Below are 21345 nucleotides of genomic sequence, written 5' to 3' on the forward strand. Positions count from 1 at the left end.
TCGCCTCTTGCAGCTGGGAAACGCTGGTGGGTCTGTAGACGCTAAGAACGGTCTAAAATTAAAGGAAGGCGCGAGAGCGCTTCCCAGAGAGCGGGAAAACAAAGCAGAAAATCGGAAAATCGGAAAATCAGAAAAGCGGCTGCCCTGCGTGTGTGTGTGCGCGTGTGTGTGTGAGCGGCCGTAGGTGTGAGTGGCTGAGTGTGAGTGCCATTGCCGCTATAAAAAGAAACCGCGATCGCTTTCGGCGCTCACTTTTGGTCGCAGCTACCAAACGGCGTGTACCCGCAAGAGAAATATAAGAAATATAATAGGATAGTACATATAGCACAACACCGATCCGATCCCAATCAAGTCAAATACAAAATAGAACCCGGAACGCAGGCATTCACACAGTATCGCCCGGTTGAGAGACTTTTTCTTGTTTTTTTTCCGTTGTAAAATCAAAAAAGAAACGTTTTTCGAAACGTGTGCATTTTGCATTGTGAGTGGATCGAGTCGAATCGGAAACTTGGAAGCCCGCCTCGTCGAGGAATTCCAGCCAGCCAAAAGTCAGCAATAAGTGGAGCTACCTCCCAAAAGCCCAAGAAAAGTGAGTGTTAAAAAGCGGCGAAACTTCCAGCCAGTGCTGTAACCTCTGGATATTTGTAAACAATATTGGATGAATTCTAGACAAATCAAATAGAAATCGATTCCGTACCTTAGTACTTCTTCTGTGAGTCAAAGCAAGGGTGCAGAAAGTGCTGGCCATTTATCAATGCTGGTATAGAATATATTTTTTCCCTGGAATATTTCCCATATGGGAAGGTCTTTGAATCTTGACCTGTATTGCGGCATTTGAGGCCCAATTGGAAGAGCAGTTCCAGTTCGCCGCCTTGTCAGGGGTATTACCTGGTATTTAGATCTCAAATGGCCTGTGCTTTTTGCAGCTGATCTCTGAGCCGAAATACTCACATACGTATACACATGTACGATGTGCGTAGCAGATAGTTGGTAACTCAAGTCGCTGGAAAGCAGAGGTTAATGCACAGCAATTTCCAGTCCATTCCGAGTGGGAAAAACGGCAAATGGGCACGATTCCGAATTCCGGTTCATCTTTTGGGGTCGTACTCGTACTCGTGCGACTTCGGGTGCGAGGGGCGCTCAAGAGTTCACGCCTAACGGCCTTTGGCGCTGTGTTTTGACTTCGATCTGCTTCTGTTTCTGTTTTCGTGTTCCCCTCCCCTCCTTGCTCGTTCTGCTTTCTGTTTTCTGTCTTCAGTCTTCCGTTTTCACTTCCCACCGCCCATCATCGCCCGCTCCCTCTGCTCGTAACTCCGCTTGGAGCTGGCTCCCAAGCCCGGAGCCATGCACCTCCATTGAGGTCTGGGTCTGGGTCACAATGGGTATGGTTTGGTGAGCTGTTTGGCAATTCGCCATAGTGGACGGGTTGCGAAGGCAGAAAGAGCCATCCACAATGGGCGCACACATTTCCATTGTTATGAATGTTGTTTGTTGCAAAATTTAATTGGTTTTCTTTCCCATCGCCGGGGCCGTTGTGTCCAACTCTTTTCTCTTTCCGCTCGCAGGCAAAGTGTTGCGGAGTGTTGCGGATCCCCATAGTGATCTCCCCCTTTCCGGACCCGCATTCCGGACCAGTCTGCACACCCAGTCGCCACTGGCATCCGCCAATCTGCAAGATCCCAGCCAGAGCCCGGAGCCCAATCCAACCAAGCCGAGTGCAGCCATGACGGACGTATCGCATGAACTGGGCGCCTTGCGCTTCGTGGTGGTGAGTACCTTTCATATTTCCACATGTGCACATTTGTAGTTCTAGCCCTCTCCTGGTACCTCCACGTTCCCAAAGATCCATCAGTTTTGTATTAGTCCCTAAGTGTCGAGTAGAATGTTGCTTGTAGGGGGAAAAGAACACCTTAACTTAAATTTAAATACGAATGTAGGCAGCGGCAAAAACTTCGGAATATCCGAGCACATGATATCGAATACTTCGCAGCCAACAGCTCCTTTCAAAAATGCTGCCGCGGCACACCAGAGCCCGAAAATAAAAGGGATTTGGATTAAGATTTGAGAAATGTTTGGAATGCCGCACTGGGCACTATAAAAAGAACGCGCTGCTTTTCCGTTCGCACATCTCGTGCGACAAATGGCCGAAAATTATTTATGCGCAAAAACCACAGAAATGCGTGAGGAGCCAGAACAAAGCCGAAAAATGGTATTTAATGCCAGCGACTGGGGAACGGGGAGCAGAAGGCAATGAATGCCAGCCGAGGGTCGCGGGGAAATGCCTGGACAGCCATGGCGAGTGGGTACAATGATGATATAAGGAATGCTCGGCAAACAAAACAATGCCAAGGCAGTGCGGAGAAGACTCTTCTTTTTATCGAAATTAGTTACTGTATTTGTTTTAATTTGTCGCCACATGAGTTGCCAAAACACACACAACACACCCCTACTTTGCGCCAGGGAAATCAGAGGAACCAACGCCTTTCGCACCGCAAAAAGATCAAAACACGGAAAAATTCTTGGCAATGACCATCGAAATAGCAATGCTGAATATGCACAGATACTCATCCCATCTCCGCCCCCGTCCGCCGAATCCGTCCGTCCGTCCGTCTGTCCGTCTGTCCGTATAGATGTTGGGGCTATGTGCCACAGCTATATAGCTGTACGGCCACAGCTGTGGAAATAGAATGCGCAGACTTTCCGAGAGTGACAACGGCGCCGACAAATAGATCCGTACGAGCGAGCACCACGTAACCAATTCGAACGGACCCGGCCAGCTGCAGCTGAAATTGCTGCCCACAATCACGGCCAGATCGGTTTCAGGTCTAGGTGCACCACTTTCCACCGTGCATGGTAACGATCCTTGGGTTTCCACACCATGCCCTGCATTGAAACTGCTTTGGACCAGAATGGTGGCTTATCTGCATTGTTACGAAGTAATCATCGTACGGGTTCAGTTGCTCTATTCGAAGTATTAAAACATCTGCCATCCATTTGCTGCTTTAACTGGGAAGAAATTTCACTTGGAGTCTCCCACAATTGTTAACTAATTTCGCACTTGAGCTCGGATTCGGGTCGTTGGACTTTCGCAGTGCACTTGCATTGCATTTGGTGGATCGCTGGACCTTGGGTACCATATAGACTCCGTTTTTATCGCCTCCAAGTGGAGAAGCGACTTCCCAGCACTTGCGGCAACGAAATGGAAATTTCGAAGATTTCGTGATTTCCACGGACGGGTTTCAGTGTTTTCACAGGCTTTCTCCGCTGCGTGGAAAACAAACTCAACCCAACGGCCGAACAGCTGAAAGGCGGACGAAAAGCGGTTGCCAAGTTCTGGCCGCTTTTCATTCATCGTTGGACTTATTTTTAAACGATTGGCCCGTGTGATATGAATGAAATTCGCCTGATTGACGAATTTTTGGATATTGATCAAAGAGACAAATTCAGAACGTCATTGCCGCAGTTGCCAAAACGGCGGCTTATATAAACAGCAGCGAAGAGTCAATAAGACCAGCCAACGCCCACCGCCCACCGCCAACCGCCCCATTCATTCAAGTGTCCATGGGCAACTCGATCGCCGGGCTCCACTCCTCTTTCGGCACATAAATAATAATCACATAGAATGTAGAATAAACAACAGCTAGTGGTGAGAACTGGCCGCGAAGGTCATTCCTGTTTTCTTTTTGACTTCTGTGATGAATACCGCCGCCTTCCACTTGTGCGGTGGGAAGTGGGCAAGTACGTATATACTTGGCTAAATGTGTGTTTTTAGTTGCTCGTGAAAGAGTGCCGCCCCGCCCCCCACAACGCGCCTTTTTTCCCGCTGGGGCTTTTATTTATGACCACGACATTTGCGCATTCCTTCAGTGCTGCTGGCGTGGCTCATGGCGCGGGAATTTTGCACTTATTAGATGAAAAATTACAGAAAATGTAAGACCGCTGTTATTTAATTGCGCCAATTAATTTTTCCGCGAGAACTTGTTCGTGCAAGTTGTAGTATTTGAAAGCCATTAATTGCCCGCCTGCGGGATCCACTGCTTACATTCAAATTGAAATGTGACTTGCGAACACTAATCCTATTCATTTAAAATCCATTTGGCACCTCTGAATGGAGCTTGTGGAAGAGTAGTTTGTCACACCTGATTCACTTTAGTTGCACACCTTTCCTTAAGTGACGTATTTGTTATATTTATTTCTGATTGTCTGATAACACCGGCTGGTTTTGGTTTTTGAATTACCCGCCCTGACGAATAGTTGGCAACGCGAGCAACTGACAGGAGGCGCAGTAAGGGGGCGCAGCTCGTCTGGCAACGCTGCCATTTGAAAGAAGAAGTTTGGCTTCCTTTCGTGAAAAACCTGTTTAGGCCCCCATTTAAGCCATTTGTGCTCTTGAATACTTGCAGGACTCACCGCTGTCCTCTAAGGTGGCCATGTTCAACAACCAAGCCACGCAGCACAAGCAGTCGCAGCTGCTGAATCCATTTTCCCAGGACGGACGCGCCGCCTCGCCAAAACCCACTTTCTCGAAGGATCAGTATGGAAAACCACTGGCCGGCAGCCTCACAGAGATGCGTGGCCAGAAGGCCAACATCCACGTGATGAAGGAGATGCTGGAGCTCTGCCAGATCATCAATTCGGAGGGCTACGACGTCAAGGACGAGCCCACTATGCGCGTGATCCCCTTCGGCGAACTGTTCAATGTGAGTATCCTGTGATCCGCTTGTACTTATCTCGAGCAGTTCTCTAAACTGGTCCCTGATCCTCTGCAGATCTACAACTACATATCCGACAAGGTGGTGGGCATCCTGCTGCGGGCCCGCAAACACAAGTTGGTAGACTTCGAGGGCGAGATGTTGTACCAGCGGAGGGACGATGACGTGCCCGTCTTTCTGCTGAAGCCCATCAAGGAAATACGCAGCGAGATGGAGGCCAAGATTGAGGACATCAAGAGGGCAGCTAGTCCAGCGCCTCCGCAGTCCACCTCGGTGCTGATGGATCGCAGTGCTCACGAGCAGAAACTTAAGTCGAGGACTCCCTCGCCGGCCGTAGGCAAGTCCGCCAAGTCCAAGTCAGCGTCGCCGGCACCCAAGTGTCCTGCACCTGTTCCTGCTCCTGCTGCAGAAGTCACGCCTGTGGCAGCGCCCACAACTTCTGCAGAACCTGCTCCAGTGGCACAGCCCACTTCGGCAGCAGTGCCTGCTCCGTCTACAGAGCCCACACCGGCAACAGCGCCTGCACCTGTGGAAGCCCCTGCTTCCAGTACCGTTGAGAGCGAGCCAGCTAAGCCGGAGGTGCACGAACCGGCGCCCGTGGCTGTGATAGTCACAGAAGCACCATCCACAGAAGAAACCACACCAACCATCAGCGAACCGCAGGCGGAGGAGGCAGCCGCTGCAGTGGCACCGCCAGCACCTGCTGATGACTTGCCCACAATTGTGATCGAAGCCACCGCCGAGTTTGTGCGCACCGTCAGCGTGGAGCAGCTGGCACCCAGTCCCGCAACAGCCAACGAGTCCTCGCCAGACCAATCCCAATCCCAACCAGAGTCGACGCCCGCTTAGGGCGGGGGAGGGGATTTGATAGCTGGGAAGCAATGAACATCCCTTTGAATCGTTTAAAAGGAACTCTCGCAACTACTAAAGCGGCAGCTTTAAATTGCAGTAGTTTAGTTTACGGCGTACTTAGTTTAATTTACAATTAGAGCAACACAACACTGAAGACAGAAACGAGAGTAACTTTTTATTTATTATTATTACTTGTATATTATTAACGGACGACCAAAGGAGCCAGTTTCCTCAATCTGTTAACCATTACTCTATGGAAATGAACTAAGGTTTTCCACTCACAAAAGTTGGGAACGTGCAAAGCAATATAATACTAATAAAATAAATACTCGTACATAGACACAATAAAAGCCAGTGCCGTTTTTCTATTTTCAAAACGTTTGAGCTGCTAGTTTTATAACTAACTAAATAAGGCACTATCAACATGAGTTTGGAATGGTTTCACTACCTTCACTACCTACATTTCCATTTATAATAAAAAATACGTTTGCTGAATCTTACAAATTTGAACCACATTTGACCGTTACAAGGCATAACAACTTTTTGACACAATAGCTATCGATGAGATATCGATTACAGGGCTAGAGGCAGCAGAGCAAGGCGAAGAAGAAGAGGTCCGAAATCGATTGACGATAATGCAGCACAATTTCAACCAGCTGATATCGATTGGACGACAGGGCTGGACCTCACAAATAAATATAAAACCAAAATATTTAGGGAAATTCAGTTTGAAGTATAATACAAAAGGAAGATGTCTGCCCTGCGCCGTGACGTGTCGCCCTTAATACAGCGCATTCGGGCCTTCCTCCTGGGTGTGAGTATCCAAAATTTGGACAGCGGCCGCCGAGAACTCGGTTCTCCGTTATATAAGACGGAAAATGGGAATCTTTGATCAATCTGGTCGTCAATTACAGCGGGAACACAACCTGGCCCTGCGCTTTGAGGACGGACTGGCCGATCGCACCCAGCCACAGCCGGAACTCCCAGATGGACCGTCGCATCTACTCTCGGCCAACTACTACTGCCAGCGGGATGCACGTCGCGAGGTGCTGCCGCCCATCGACCTGGTGGAGCAGCAAAAGCAGCTGGCGGCGGATGCTGGGGAGGCGGCGAAGCCCACCTCTTCGAAGCTGCCCACTCCGGGCAAGGTCTATGCCTGGGATTAATGGGCCGCTTCCCAGCAGGAATCGCCTTTTTTGAGTTGTAGTACGAGCCGGTTAAAGCTAATATAGAATCAAATTGAAACAGGAATGCGTGCATTCGTATATTCAGTGATGGAGGCCAAGTGAGAGGCCCCTTACCAGCCCAAAGTATTTTAAACCCCACTCGCCGGAAAAAACAACATCCATCACTGGATATAATTATGTACAAGTATTTTATTCAAATATTTACAGAGTCGGTCACTTATAACTAGTTAACAAAGATCACAATGCAGGACGAGCTAATAGACGCGTGGCTTGAGGCCACAATTGATTCCCGTGGACGATCGCAGGATAAGGTTCAGCACGGGCTGTACTTCCTCGCCTAGAGGCAGCAGCTCAAAGTGTCTCACCATTTTGCTGATAGTGCTCTTCATCTCGAGCATTGCGAACTTCTGGCCGATGCAGTTCCTCGGGCCCGCGGAGAAGGGAGTATAGGCAAATGGATTGATCTCGCCCTTGCGCTCCATGCTGAAACGCTCAGGGATGAACTTCTTCGGATCAGGAAAGTAGTCTGGATCGCGCTGAGCATGGTAAATAAGGATGATCACATTAGAGTCGGCGGGTATAAGCTTGCCGTCGAGTACGGTGTCCTGGGAAATGTATCGTCCAATGAGCGGCACCGAGGGAAACAGGCGCAGAGACTCCTTTATCACGCATTCTAAGTACTTCAGCTCGCCCAGTAGCTGCATCGTAACTGGAGCCGACTTGTCATCGCCCAGAACATCTCGGACCTCCTGGAAGACGCGTGCCTGAACCTCCGGATTTCGAGCTAGCAAATAGCAGGTAAAAGCAATGCTACTGGTCGTAGTGTCGTGGCCCTCGAACATAAAGGTGTCTACCTCTTCGCGGATGTCACCGTTGCTCAACGGAGCTCCATCGATGGTGGACTGGAGCAGCACATCCAGCAGGGCCATGCGACGCTTCTGACCCACATCGTTAAGGAGGGGAGCGTCGGCATCTCCACCATCGGCAATGGATTTCTGTAGGAGCTCGCGTCGGTCAGTGATTACCGAGTTGGTGAAGTCATGCATGTTCTTCACGGAATCATTCAGCTTGGCTAACAATTTCGGATAGAAGATCTGCATGGAGGCATCTACGCGCTGCAAGGGATTCATGAAGCGTTCAGCTAACATTGAAGAGGCACTAAGAAGATGTGTTCATATGAAATAAAACCAGCCGATAGTTACTGTGTGGTAATACTTACGTTGTGACCGACTGAACGTAGGAAAATTGCGGCTGGAGCTGAGCATTAATTTTCACACCCATGGCCGTTTCCGCAATGATATCCATGGCGCACAAGCAAGCCACCGGGAACATATTTATCACCGTCTTGCCGTCCGCCCGGTCGTACAGCTGCTGAACCATAATAGCGCTCTGTTGGTCAAAGACCTCCACAAAGTCCTCCAGGATCTTAAAGTGGAATGCAGGTGTGATGATCTTCCTGCGTCGGAACCACTTTTTGCCTTTGCTAAGCAGCAGTCCATCGCCGAGCCAATTGACCAGGAGCCCATATAGATTGTTTTTCTGAATGGTCTGCTGATTGCTCATGATCGCCTCAATCATTTTTGAATCAGCGGTCATGAAGCCGCGTTCGCCCAACATCCGAATTCTTATGTTTTTACCATACTGAGCAATCAGTCGGTCCTGCAGATCAAAGACAGCTGCAGGAGAAGAGGATTGGTACTCATTTAGTAACCTTGTGCATCGTGTGATTAACGGACATGACCTACTTTTGGGGGACTCATTGATCATCATGGGAGCGTTTCCCACCAGTGGATAGCTCCTGGGTCCTCGGATACCAGCGGCGGCGTACATCTTGTTGTGGCGCCTGTTTCGCATGTAATCCCACGCGATAACGGTCGCCAGGAAAAGCGCCAAGAGCTCTAGATACATTTTATTTTGGGATTCGAATTCGTGCTTTCTGGGTTGAAAATGGGATGGATCTATTAACGCTGGCACCGTTGGCCATCGACTGTTTGTTTTTGCTCAGCGGCGGCTGTTTTGTAGCTGGCGCGGATTGTGATAAGGCGTCCACTATCAGGGCAATGAAGCCGAAAACAAACGCGAAGGCCAAAAACTACGACCGGAGTCGAAAACAGGCGGCACTTGGGGGGTCCTCCACTTCCAGCTCCCATGTCAGTTGGATTGAACGAGTGATCTTCATAAGGATCTTCAAGATCCGTTGGCGCACATTCTGCGATGAACGCCCCAAAAAGTGCCTCTTCACGGTGATCCATGGCTTTGCTCCTATCGGTAGTTCCGATTGATTAGGACACAGTTCCGCCCACCGCCTTGGTAAACGTTGGGTGGGGCCTGGGAAAGGTCGAGTGGCGCTATCTGCATCGTAGTACATGGATTTGCCAGAGCACTCGCGTACTGCTGATTAGATCGAACGCTTTTGTTAGACTCTTGGAACTAAAAAAGCAAATATATAAATAGATAACTAGCCTACAAATTCAATTGACTGTTAAAATGATGCTGAGATCCCCTTGGTTTTATCGTTCTTATCAACTTGATGATTGCAAATTGATCTTGAAGATACGATTCTTCTTACAAGCTGAAAACTATGCAGAACAAAATGCACAGCATAAAACTGCTCTGTTAGATCCATAAAGTTGGGGGAGAAACTCTGAGAATAACTGAGAAGCTGTTCAATAACAGGTCAAACTAGATCCCCCCATATAATGCACTACTTGAACGGACGAGCGGGTACAAAAGGTCGTTGGTATTGAACCCGAAACCCATTACACATCAAATTTGAATTATCATATGAAATCGATTGTTCCATTGATACAAACTATTTATTTTAGTTGTAACAGATGTACTGATTAGATATCTTCATGGCTTCCACAATCCAATATGTTTACCTCTAATCAACAACTAAGCATGACGAGTGAAATTGATAAGAGCTCTCAGCTGCCCGGTAATCATTACTAAGCGAATTGTTAGACTTGCACTTTTTACTAGATAACTGGGAACAAGTGATCTTGGAACTTTTACCACAAATTATGATGATACCTGCGATAAGGTTACCTATTGAATTATTCCCTTTCGACACTGTTACATTTCAGATAACAGGATGAGTTGAGTGACTGGACAATGCAGCTACTGCTAGGGCATATCTACAATTCATAATGATAAATGGAAAATGGAAATAGAAACGGACACTGAAGTAACCCTTTAAAATGATATAACTTGGCAATGCTGGAGTTTTAAAACAACCCAGTATCACAATCCGCACCCCCAATGGCTAGGTATTAGCTTAAATTACCCGACTAAGCATGACCTCTCAACAAAAAGAGTGGCATCATCGTGACAAGGCTTTAAATCCATTTGCAAATGGATCTTCGGATTTTCATACTTCCAGCTGCCCGCTGCAGAAAGTAGATTGCCGGATTCGGTTTGCTTCTCTTGCGAGCAGCAGACTCTCTTACGGCTTTCAGCTGGCGTAGAACAGTCCCCAATGCTTATATTATTTACAGTATCGTTTAGTAGAAAGCTGTTTCTCGTTCGATGCACAATGCTGGGTATAGTTGGTGTGCTTCTCCTGGCGGCGTTCGCCACACTGCTTGTGTGGGATTTCCTGTGGCGCAGGCGGGGCAATGGTATACTGCCGGGTCCGCGGCCACTTCCCTTGCTGGGGAACCTGCTCATGTACCGCGGTCTAGATCCTGAACGTGAGTTTGAGATAGTTATGTGTTTGGAGTTCAGACAGGGCGATTTTTGAACAAATTATATGGAAGACTGCAAAACTTACTGAAAGCAGTTTGTTATCTGGTCAAATCTATTGCATGGCATAATCACATCTAATAATAATCTGCAGAAATCATGGACTTTGTCAAGAAGAACCAGCGCAAGTACGGTCGTCTCTACAGGGTGTGGATTCTCCACCAGTTGGCCGTGTTCTCCACGGATCCCCGAGACGTTGAGTTCGTGTTGAGCAGCCAGCAGCATATAACCAAAAATAATCTGTACAAGCTGCTCAACTGCTGGCTGGGCGACGGATTGCTAATGAGCACGGGCAGGAAGTGGCATGGACGCAGGAAGATCATCACGCCCACGTTCCACTTCAAGATACTGGAGCAGTTCGTCGAGATCTTCGACCAACAAAGCGCTGTGATGGTGGAGCAGCTTCAATCCCGGGCCGACGGCAAGACGCCCATCAACATCTTTCCGGTGGTTTGTCTAACTGCCCTGGATATAATTGCAGGTGAGATTGCCATTACTCTGATAATTACTTATACTAGTTCAATATTCGCCATTTAGAAACTGCGATGGGCACAAAAATCAATGCCCAAAAAAATCCCAATCTGCCCTATGTCCAGGCTGTTAATGAGTGAGTGTAGTGCTAGGTTTGATCTCTAAATTTCTAATGAGTTCTTCCATGTTACAGTGTCACCAACATCATGATTAAACGTTTTATCCACGCCTGGCAGCGGGTGGACTGGATTTTCCGGCTAACGCAGCCAACAGAAGCTAAACACCAGGACAAAGCTATCAAGGTAATGCACGACTTTACCGAGAACATTATCCGCGAGCGGCGTCAAACGCTGGTGAACAACTTGAAGAAAACAACTACAGAGGAGCTAGTAGATTGCTTGGGCCAAAAGCGACGCATGGCTCTGCTGGATGTGCTGTTGCAGTCTACCATCGATGGCGCTCCCTTGAGCGATGAGGATATCCGCGAAGAGGTTGACACGTTTATGTTCGAGGGCCATGACACCACAACCTCGGCGATTTCCTTCTGTTTGTATGAGATCTCTAGGCATCCGGAGGTGCAACAGCGTCTGGTGCAGGAGATCCGCGATGTACTCGGAGAGGATCGAAAGAGACCAGTTAGCCTTCGAGATCTGGGCGAGCTGAAGTATATGGAGAACGTGATCAAGGAGTCGCTACGCCTGCACCCGCCAGTGCCCATGATCGGCCGCTGGTTCGCCGAGGATGTGGAAATACGTAAGAAGTTCGAAAGAGATTCTTGAATCTCATGTAAACATATTGCTCTTTTCAGGTGGCAAGCGTATTCCAGCGGGCACAAACTTTACAATTGGCATTTTTGTTCTCCTTCGTGATCCAGAGTACTTTGAGTCTCCCGATGAGTTCCGACCGGAGAGATTTGAGGCAGATGTTGCGCAAATTCATCCGTACGTGTACATCCCTTTCTCCGCCGGACCAAGAAACTGTATTGGCCAGAAGTTTGCCATGCTGGAAATGAAGAGCACCGTCAGCAAGCTGCTCCGCCACTTCGAGCTGCTGCCCTTGGGTCCTGAGCCCCGGCACTCGATGAACATCGTCCTGCGGTCGGCCAACGGCGTTCATCTGGGCTTGAAACCTCGCGCCTCATAAGGAATTCATTCTTCTCGGCCTCTCCAGCTGTATTTGCCTAGAATAAACGTGTATAAAGTATTTAACTATTTTGTCTGCTGGATAATTTGGAACTACAATATATTTACCCTCTCAGCAATACATACATATACATATATATGTGCATGTGAATTACAAGTTACAAGTTGATTGATATAAGGTTGATTCCCTCAGCTGTTCTTTCGGAAAAACAGCTGTCTAGTAGATTTTCCGTCCTGCTCACCTTAGTGCTCCGGCATTCTGTCCCACTTTCGTCAGAGGCGCACTATTCGAATAGATTTGCTTATATAAACTTTAGCTACGAGCAATAAATGCAAAGTGCCTGGTATATAAATAGGTGACACATTTGTAGTGCTCCAGATAAGATTGTCAGCTACTCGAGAGCCCAAGAACTTCTTAAGACGCGCTGCAGAGTTTCAACATGTTGGTGGCTTTGCTAGTGGCCCTCCTGGTCACCCGCTTGGTTGCCTCGCTGTTTCGGTTGGCGCTAAAGGAGCTGCGACATCCTTTGCAAGGCGTTGTGCCCAGTGTTTCGAGAGTTCCTCTGCTAGGAGCCGCCTGGCAGATGCGTAGTTTTCAGCCAGACAGTAAGTTTTCATTTAAACTCATCAATAGTTGATGTTTCGTGCAATATATTCCAGATTTGCACGATAAGTTCGCCGAGTATGTTAAGCGCTTTGGTCGCTGTTTCATGGGCACTGTCTTGGGCCAAGTGGTCGTGGTCACAGCGGAGCCCCGTCATATAGATGCACTGCTGCAAAGTCAGCATCAGTTGAAGAAGGGCACGATGTATATGGCTCTACGCGGCTGGCTGGGCGATGGACTGCTTCTGAGTCGCGGAAAAGAGTGGCACACGATGCGCAAGATCATCACGCCCAGCTTTCACTTTAGCATCCTGGAGCAATTTGTCGAGGTGTTCGATAAACAAAGCAGCATATTGGTGGAGCGGTTCAAAGCCCTGTCGCGCGGCGACCAGGTTGTGAACATCTATCCCTTGGTGGGTTTGGCTGCTCTAGACATCATCACCGAAACTGCTATGGGCGTAAGTGTGGGAGCTCAAGAAGGTGACTCTGAGGTGGTGCACGCTGTAAAAGAGTAGGTTGCCGTATATTCTTATTATGCCATAATCTTATTATCCCTTTGTCTGCCTTTAGCCTTACCAACATATTGTCCACTAGGTTCATGAGACCACATCTCCTCTTTCGCCATCTCTTCCGCCTGTGCTGGCCCAGCGGATTCAGGAATCAAGAAGCCGGCGTCCTCTGCCTGCATCAGTTTACCAACAAAATTATAGAGCAGCGCCGCCGTTTACTGGCCATGGAGGCCAACCAAGATCAGCCAACGAAGCGTCATGCCCTACTGGACACTCTCCTTCGGGCATCTGTGGATGGGAAACCTTTGACTGACAAGCAAATTCGCGATGAGGTCAACACTTTCATCTTCGAGGGTCATGATACCACGACTTCAGCAGTGTCCTTCTGTTTGTATCTGCTTTCCCGCCATGAGGCAGTGCAGCAAAAGCTTTTTGAGGAACTGAGGATGCTCTACGACCAGGATTTATCCAGACGCGTTATTCTTTCGGATTTTGCTGCGTTACCATATCTCAATTGCGTGGTCAAAGAGTCCCTGCGACTTTATCCGCCTATTCCGGCCGTCGCACGCTGCCTGGAAAAGGAGTTGGTTATAGGTGAGTGGAAAGTCTGAGAATATACTCAGAATATACTGAGAATAGACTCACCTGAGCGTCAATCTACACCAGATGAGGGCTACATCCCCGTGGGCACCAACGTAGTCGTACTTCTCTGGCAGCTCCTCCGGGATGAAGAGATCTTTGCCGATCCACTGGTCTTCCAGCCGGAGAGGCATCAAGCAGACGAGGCCCCCAGGCTGAGCCCCTACAGCTATATACCATTCTCCGCTGGGCCGAGGAACTGCATTGGTCAAAAGTTTGCCCTGCTGGAGATGAAAACCATGGTGACCAAGGTGATACGCCACTACCAGCTGCTTCCAATGGGCGCCGATGTGGAGCCGTCCATTAAAATAGTGCTGCGGTCGAAGAGCGGGGTAAATGTTGGGCTGCGACCGCGGTTGTATTGAAAATCAGAGAATTTCGGATCAGCTGGCGCCCGGCAGTTTGAATCAGGCCGTCGTTATCGATAACAGCAAACTGCAGTCAGCTGGCGCAGTGATGGGCAGGTATAGCTGTTTACCGCCAAATCCAGCTCGACTTAAGTTAAAATTTAAATGCCCAAAACTAATACAAGGAATATAATATATAAAGACAAGTGCTTGTACAGCACATATAAGTAAGTTTAATACAAATGGAACCGCTGATAAGGCAAATAGAATGGGATCAGCTGATAGCAGAGAATGTGGAATAAACCCAATTAATATGATTAAGCTTAGTAACCGAGCGACCAGAGATTACATTGCTGCGTTACAAACAAATGCATTATAAATGTATGTACAGACAGACATACATGCTTATAGAGCATTTGGCTTCATAAGCTATTTTTGTCAGTTTTGCGCTCGTCAATCGATAAATTTCACATCGAATCGATACGCGCAACTGTTGAATTATATGGAAGCTAACCGTTTGTTTTATCAGTTTTTCCGAGATTTCCCTGACAAATGTGCTTTCTACGGTTTTTGGCCCAAGCCAGGGGCACCTTGGGACGGGTGAGTAATCTGGAAGAGTACCAGAAGTAAGAATGGCCAGGCACTAATAGGGCTTCTCCGCTCGCGCAGCATCTGGCGGATGCCTCACCACTTTCTTGGGCAGCTGCTTCCGACGTTTCCGACCGAAAATTGCATCTGGTGATGGGTAACGAATCGTGTGACCTGGACTCCGCCGTTTCAGCAATCACTTTGGCATTTGTCTACGCCCAGCGCCATCGGGCGCACGACTATGTGCCTATACTGAACATTCCTCGCCGGGATTTCCCGTTAAAAACCGAGGTGGGCCACTTGTTTGGGAAGTGTGGCATTGCCGAGCCCGTGTTGCTCTTCCGAGACGATATTCCACCTGTAGTCGTCCAGGATGTGAACGTTATTCTCGTGGACCACCATGTAAGCTCGCTGGCGCCAAATGTAACGGAGATTTTGGATCACAGGCCCTTGGAGGACAACAGTCCATCCTTTAAGCAGCTGCCAACACACTGCAAACTGGACATAGATGCGTCGGTGGGTTCCTGCGCTACTCTGGTGGCCCAGCGGTATTTGGCTGAGCAACAACCCCGATCCACTGGTGTGGCCCAGCTGCTGCACGCCACCATCGTGCTGGACACAATTAATTTTGCCCCCGTGGCCAAGCGCTACGGGCCAAAGGACGAAGCCATGGTACAGAAGTTGGAAAGCGAACTTAACTATCGCGTCGCTCAGAGAAGCAGCCTGTTTGATGAGCTAGTGGCTGCAAGGGCGGATATTAGTAAGCTAACTCTCACCGAAGTTTTGCGCAAGGATATGAAGGTCCTACAAACGGATCGCCAGGTGGTTCCCTTAGCTGGAATGCCCATCCTCGTCAGAGATTTTGTGGAGAAGAGCGGCGCAGAGAAAGCCGTTCGCGAGTTTGGCGTGGAGAGTAACCTTTTGGTTATCCTGGGAATGTATGTATCACCTGCCGATGGCCAAGTGCAGCGTGACCTGGCTTTGATCTCTCTCTCCGGCCAAGGCCAATTTGTTGAACGCGTCCGGCAAGCACTGATGGAGTCGAATGATCCCAAACTGGAGCTGCGCCCTCACGAGGTGGACACCCGCTTCATGGGCGGCTGCTTCTTGCGTCAACACAACGTCCAGGCCACCAGAAAGCACATCCTTCCCATCGTTAAGCGCGCGCTGCTTGAATGGGAGGCGGATCACGGCTGCGATTGTGACGACGTGTACTTCTTCAAGGAGAAGCCGCAGCTGGGACTCTCTTAAGGCGAGGTCAGGCCATCGGACAGCTTAGACAAGACTTAGCTAGAATTTTAGCGCAACCGTTATATTACCAACGTTAAGCGTACACCAAAAAGACATAGAGAATTTTTCATTTAAGATAAATTGTCGAAATTTTTGAAAGCACTTCCTCAGTTTATGATGTAATATGTTGAAGCGAGTGAAATATTGAAGCAATCAGTATTCCGAATATAAGTTACTTTGCAACATTGGTAACATAAAGGCTAATTAGTTTCAAATTATTCACACATTAAGTTCTATCCAGTTTCCTAGTTGTTTATATGGATTAAGCGAATATGTACAGGGTATACATGGGTAAAAGAAAGCGTTATGATTAATAAAAAAAAAGGACTACAACTGTGGCTCGGTCTCGTCGTCACCTCCCTCCTCGCCCATTTCGTCGTCGGCGCACTCCAACGTCATGTCTTCCAACATCTCCTCAAGCGTAATCTGGGGCACATCACCACCAGCGGCCTGTAACTCGATTGGTATCGTCTTGTTCGTGTCCCGATAGATGTTGACCTGACCGCGGATATCCTCGTTTTCCTCGAGATCGTCAAGGAACTCGTGGTAGTCGTACTTGCTGCGCTCATCGGTGGCCTCCGCCGCCAGATGCTTAATCTTCCACACGCGCTGGCTGAGTCTGGTCTGTCGATCATAGTGCTTGCGCACAAGGATCACATCCGGAATTTCATCCGACGACAATTTGTCGAACTCCAGATCGTTGATGTTGGCCTCTCCAGTGTTGTAGCCCATAACGGAATCACCCACCTTGAGCAGGTGGCCCAAGTGGGAGCGTGTGTGAATGGGGTTATCGTTGATGCCAAGCTCCGAGGCTCGCACCACCCAAATGTCGCAGAGGGCGTGCTTAAAGGAAACCTGACCTTGACCGGGATAGGTCTTCCGATCCTTCTCCATGATCACATCTATGTCCATGACGACGTACTCAACCAGCTGCTTCGGATTGCAAATTGCCTCAAAAGGAGCTCTAAAAAAAAGCAAACAAGTTGGCTTACTCGAAGATAACCTAAGTAAAATAGGATTCCCACCTGAAATAGACCTGCGAGGTGAGTTCTGCAATCTGTGCGGTCAGGGGATCAATTAGGTGAATGCTGCTGGACACCCGGTTAACCAGAACCAATGGCGAGAGATTGCCCAGTTGGTGGCGCAGCTTCTTGGACAGGCAAACTGCACTGTCCTTCGATACTGGTGCTATTTCCACTGACCAGTTGTACTTATAGTTATAGTTGTTGCTGTGGATATCGTGAGAGATGAGACGCTTCGAGGTTGTTACCTTGCCGGGCACCATGGTCAGCAGAAAATCCACCATGCGCCGGGCATGGTTATCATTGGCGTAGAAGAAATCCAGGCCGCCGTGCTCCGGCTTTATGCCAAGGGTGTTCTCGTGGGCTTTGTGCTTAAGGATCAGCTGTTCCAGGTAGTAAAAGGTCTTCTTGTTCTCCGCCCGCTGACGAACCTGCACAAGGCAGCGCCAGAAGTCCTTGGCTTCGGTCCGATGGCAATCGTTGCACATCTGGTTCTGTACAGTGAACTCCACCACGAAGACCTGCTGGAGCACCGTTCCGCCGGTGATCTCCCCGTGCACGGTCAGCTTCACCTTTATGCGCTTGGAGTGCTGCTCTGTCCAGATGAAGCCGGCATCCACCAACTTCACATCCTTCAGGCCTTTGAGCTTTTTGAGGCAAATGGCTAAGAGCTCGCGGGACTCCAAGGAGGCCTGAATCCACTCGTTCGGCGGCTGCAGATAGCGCTCGCAATTACGACAGAAGTGGAGCACAGCCTGCTTCGGGATGTTCTCCGTGATGTCGACATGGTTGCGCAGGCAGGTGACGCACATGTTGGCCGGATTCGGCTGGATGGCCACTCCGCACTCGCAGCACAGGATGACGGCGTTCGAGGCGGCGCCCTTACCGTCCCCGGCGCCCAGTGGGCTAGCCCCAACGTATTCGTGATCCATGAATCCTCCGGAGGTCTCTTCGGTCCAGCTATTTCACAATGACGTTGTAGAATGCGCTGAAATTCCCACCAAGTACACAACTTTGTAAACACGTGCGTGTGGATGTATATCGATTGGCCAGAGATCAGCGATGCCAGTAATCGGCGTATGAAGTTTGGTCTTTTCTAGCTACGATTAGCTAAAAGTGAGACATTGTTTTTGTTTCCAAAAATGATGAACAAGGGACACTTTAAGCTAAGGCAGACGTTTGACAGATTTCTCAACATTTTTCTTTAAAATAAAATACTCCTCAGCTGTCTTCAGCTATATTTTGGCTACTGAATGTTTGCCCCGTTATCGATATATTGGCCGCCGTCATCACTGACAAACCAGCTGAGGCGACGGACTCGACTCCCGGAGATTTATACGGACTTGGAAGGGATTTGGCGCCATGCAGAAGAAGCCCATCAACGCCAACTCGCTGCTGGACAAGCTGCACCGCGGCGCAGTGTATGCCTGCATCGGAGTCACCCTCTACGGCACCTACATCCTGGGGATGCGCTACTACCACTACTACACTGTCATCCGACCGGAGAAGCAGCAGGCGGAGCTAAAGCTCCTTGACGAGGGTGCCCACGACAAGGCCAAGGAGCTGAAGTACTAGGCTCGCTCGTCTCCGCCCCTTTAATTGTTAAATGTCTGTTAAGCGCAATAAACTGTAAGGAAATGTAAGCATTTTCAGCTGAAAACGGCCAACGCCGGTTGTTGTTGTGTAACCACGGACAGCTGGCCAAAGTAGATGACCGTCGGCAGCCCCGGTGGGATTGTCAGATTCCAGATTCAAGATTTGACCCTGGAACCAACCCAACAATGGGCCATTAGCCGTCTGGGCCGTAAATCATACTGCTCCGGTCACAATGGGAAATCAATCAATCGACAGCGACATCGACATCGACCCGTTCGGCGGACTAGAATTAGCCAAGAATTATAATTTAGCTGGTTAGCTGGCAATCAAATATGTTGTCATCTCCGGATCGTGACCACGTCCAAGCCTGTAGACGAGACCCCTCAGCAGCTTTGGCTTCCGCTTGCCCAACGCGTCTCGCGTGCATTCACCTCCAATGCGCAGGGCATAAATATTAAACGATGTGGATACGAAAAAACAATCGCGGGGAGAAGGAGACAATGGCGGTGCCACCCACTTTTGGCCAGAGATGGCGAGACGTCGTCGATTGGGAAAATGTTTTCCATGCTTCATTCAACAATGTTGCCTCCGGCGTTGCTTCATTCATGACTTGGGAACTCGGAGCAGCAAAAACAACAGCCATAGCAGACTGCGATTGCGATTTGCAATTGCCACTGCGGTCAAGGTCGTCCTTCATTGTGTACCCGGTAATGGGTACTGGGTACTGGGTAGCAAGTACCTCGGCAGACGAAAGTGATCGAGAATAATGGAACGCGGAGTCTGTACGGCTGGAGAATCGAGTGGTCTTCCCAACTGTTTCAAATCAAATGGTTTAGTGTATTAAGCCAAAGCTGTGCACCTCTGAAAAACCGACCTCTTTCAATCAACCTAGTTTACGCCCATTAAAACTAACGACTAAAAACTCATCGACCTGGGCGCCGACCCTTGGCCCAATATACCCCTTAAGCCAGAGGTCTTCGCCAAAGTCGTGCACTTTGGATATTCTTTCGATAAGAGTTTGCATTGGAAATGATCTGGCAGAGATCTCAGCAGGCTGGCAGCTTAATTAAAATGCCAAAATGCTGCAAAACGTGCAATTGTTCATAATTTGTATATAATGCTGCTGCATGAGCGATTCCCACGGGGCTAGTGGCATCCCAGCATTTGGCCAGCTTCTGGGCGAGCTTAGGTAATAGGTAATGGTGCCCCTTCTTGGCGCCGCAGGCCATCCGATCTGGCAGTGAAAGTGTCATACGATATGCCTTCCATGTACGATAGGGGCACTTGGTGATTGTGGAACGCGTCGAGGGTCTCGTGTTGCACGTTGCTTGTGGAACGTGTTGCTGCTACTTCGTCACTTCGGTTGCCCAACGAGCCAGGGATCTTAGAATTTCGACTACGATGGCAATTATAACAGATATCGTTAGTCTACACGCCCACTCCACCTCACTCCCCCCTGCTGCAATCCTCCTCCGCCGGATGAGCGGATAGATGACCTTTTGGCTCCGCAGCATAAACAATATTCGGTTTCAAGTCCTCAACCCGTCATGCATTCAATTCAGCTGCAACAATCGCTGCTGCCGCTGCTGCTGCCGCCGCCGTTGTTGTTGTCAGTTTGCATAATTGCAACTGTAGCAGCATCGAGCAAAAATAAGCCAAGTCGGATGACTATAAAAGCGCCGGGCCACTGGCAGCCATCAACAAACCTCGCCTGGCGCCCAACCCATCAAGTCAACCAGCACCCAGCAACATCTGCAGCAGCAACATGAAGTTCTTGGTAAGCAGCAGCACCGGGACACCAGGATACCAGGAAACCTGGACACGTCGAGTGAAGGACTTTTTTTTTAGTGACAGATTATAAAAAAAAAATTATAGTGATTTTTGAATCTTTGCTGAAAGTGCTCTAGAAGCAAAATTGTTTAAGCAAATGTTTAAAACAAGCCATCAGTTACATGAAATCGGCGATATTAACATCTGAGCACCGAATTGAAAACCGAACCCTTTTTTCTCTGTGCAGTGCGTGTTCGTCGTCCTGGCCATTTGCTTCATGAGCACCTGGGCAGCAGTTTCGGAGCCCGCTCCTGAAGCCCTGGAAGCGGAGCCATCCGCCGTCGATGAGAAGAAGACGGAGAAGAGGGGCATCTACGGGTTTGGTCACGGCTACGGCGGCTACGGCGGATACGGCGGGTACGGTGCCTATGGACACGGCCACTACGGCGGCTACGGCGGACTGAGCAGTCCCTACTACGGCGGCTACGGATACGTCCATGCGACGCCCTACTACGGCGGACACCACGGCTACTATCCGTACCACCATGGCCACTACGGCTTCTACTAGGCCCAGCACCCATCCATGATCGTAATGCATACTGTTTTTTTTTTGTCGATCGCTTCATGCTCATCACTGCACCATCATTCGTATAATATGTATGTACTGGTTTTGCCCAATCATTCACTTCAATATAAATGTACTGCAAATAGCTAATACATACTCGCATGTCTTTGAATTTTGGGATGTTTAAGAGTCGTGGCTTGGATGTGGTACAATGCATTGGCCAAGCAAACGTGTATTGGCCAAATGAAGTGGACCTATATCTCTTCAGTCCTACTCGATTCCATTAAGTCCATTCTGTCTGGCAATAG

The 21345-nt window shown here is 49.0% G+C and overlaps 8 protein-coding genes across 8 annotated transcripts; 6 read left to right on the forward strand and 2 right to left on the reverse strand.

The window, feature by feature from the left end:
* The first annotated feature begins 242 nt into the window (after positions 1-242).
* On the forward strand, positions 243-5927 carry LOC6555583 (cell surface glycoprotein 1). Its single transcript, XM_001982572.3, has 4 exons — positions 243-589; positions 1566-1768; positions 4404-4700; positions 4770-5927. The coding sequence occupies exons 2-4, from the start codon at positions 1724-1726 to the stop codon at positions 5559-5561; spliced, it is 1134 nt and encodes a 377-aa protein (XP_001982608.2). The 5' UTR covers positions 243-589; positions 1566-1723; the 3' UTR covers positions 5562-5927.
* A 245-nt stretch (positions 5928-6172) lies between these two features.
* LOC6555584 (NADH dehydrogenase [ubiquinone] 1 alpha subcomplex subunit 7) lies at positions 6173-6815 on the forward strand. Its single transcript, XM_001982573.3, has 2 exons — positions 6173-6378; positions 6479-6815. The coding sequence occupies exons 1-2, from the start codon at positions 6316-6318 to the stop codon at positions 6728-6730; spliced, it is 315 nt and encodes a 104-aa protein (XP_001982609.1). The 5' UTR covers positions 6173-6315; the 3' UTR covers positions 6731-6815.
* An 83-nt stretch (positions 6816-6898) lies between these two features.
* LOC6555585 (probable cytochrome P450 4d14) lies at positions 6899-8740 on the reverse strand. Its single transcript, XM_001982574.3, has 3 exons — positions 8497-8740; positions 7971-8427; positions 6899-7909 (listed from the first exon to the last, which is right to left on the reverse strand). The coding sequence occupies exons 1-3, from the start codon at positions 8657-8659 to the stop codon at positions 7006-7008; spliced, it is 1524 nt and encodes a 507-aa protein (XP_001982610.1). The 5' UTR covers positions 8660-8740; the 3' UTR covers positions 6899-7005.
* A 656-nt stretch (positions 8741-9396) lies between these two features.
* On the forward strand, positions 9397-14420 carry LOC6555586. The gene is made up of 9 exons (XM_001982575.3): positions 9397-10443; positions 10590-10976; positions 11033-11102; positions 11160-11719; positions 11775-12104; positions 12529-12714; positions 12769-13222; positions 13282-13814; positions 13887-14420. Exons 1-9 carry the CDS (start codon positions 10230-10232, stop codon positions 14222-14224), a joined length of 3072 nt encoding a protein of 1023 aa, XP_001982611.2. The 5' UTR covers positions 9397-10229; the 3' UTR covers positions 14225-14420.
* A 170-nt stretch (positions 14421-14590) lies between these two features.
* On the forward strand, positions 14591-16276 carry LOC6555588 (exopolyphosphatase PRUNE1). The gene is made up of 2 exons (XM_001982577.3): positions 14591-14806; positions 14876-16276. The coding sequence occupies exons 1-2, from the start codon at positions 14759-14761 to the stop codon at positions 16043-16045; spliced, it is 1218 nt and encodes a 405-aa protein (XP_001982613.1). The 5' UTR covers positions 14591-14758; the 3' UTR covers positions 16046-16276.
* A 39-nt stretch (positions 16277-16315) lies between these two features.
* LOC6555589 (60S ribosomal export protein NMD3) lies at positions 16316-18179 on the reverse strand. The gene is made up of 2 exons (XM_001982578.3): positions 17110-18179; positions 16316-17048 (listed from the first exon to the last, which is right to left on the reverse strand). Exons 1-2 carry the CDS (start codon positions 18036-18038, stop codon positions 16412-16414), a joined length of 1566 nt encoding a protein of 521 aa, XP_001982614.1. The 5' UTR covers positions 18039-18179; the 3' UTR covers positions 16316-16411.
* Positions 18180-18249: 70 nt separating this feature from the next.
* LOC6555590 lies at positions 18250-18770 on the forward strand. The gene has a single exon (XM_001982579.3). It carries the CDS (start codon positions 18469-18471, stop codon positions 18679-18681), a length of 213 nt encoding a protein of 70 aa, XP_001982615.1. The 5' UTR covers positions 18250-18468; the 3' UTR covers positions 18682-18770.
* Positions 18771-20406: 1636 nt separating this feature from the next.
* On the forward strand, positions 20407-21193 carry LOC6555591 (neuropeptide-like protein 29). Its single transcript, XM_001982580.3, has 2 exons — positions 20407-20479; positions 20720-21193. The coding sequence occupies exons 1-2, from the start codon at positions 20468-20470 to the stop codon at positions 21038-21040; spliced, it is 333 nt and encodes a 110-aa protein (XP_001982616.1). The 5' UTR covers positions 20407-20467; the 3' UTR covers positions 21041-21193.
* Positions 21194-21345: the final 152 nt, after the last annotated feature.

This window comes from Drosophila erecta, unplaced genomic scaffold (genome assembly GCF_003286155.1).
Source record: "Drosophila erecta strain 14021-0224.00,06,07 unplaced genomic scaffold, DereRS2 tig00000126-arrow-pilon, whole genome shotgun sequence".
NCBI lineage: Eukaryota > Metazoa > Arthropoda > Insecta > Diptera > Drosophilidae > Drosophila > Drosophila erecta.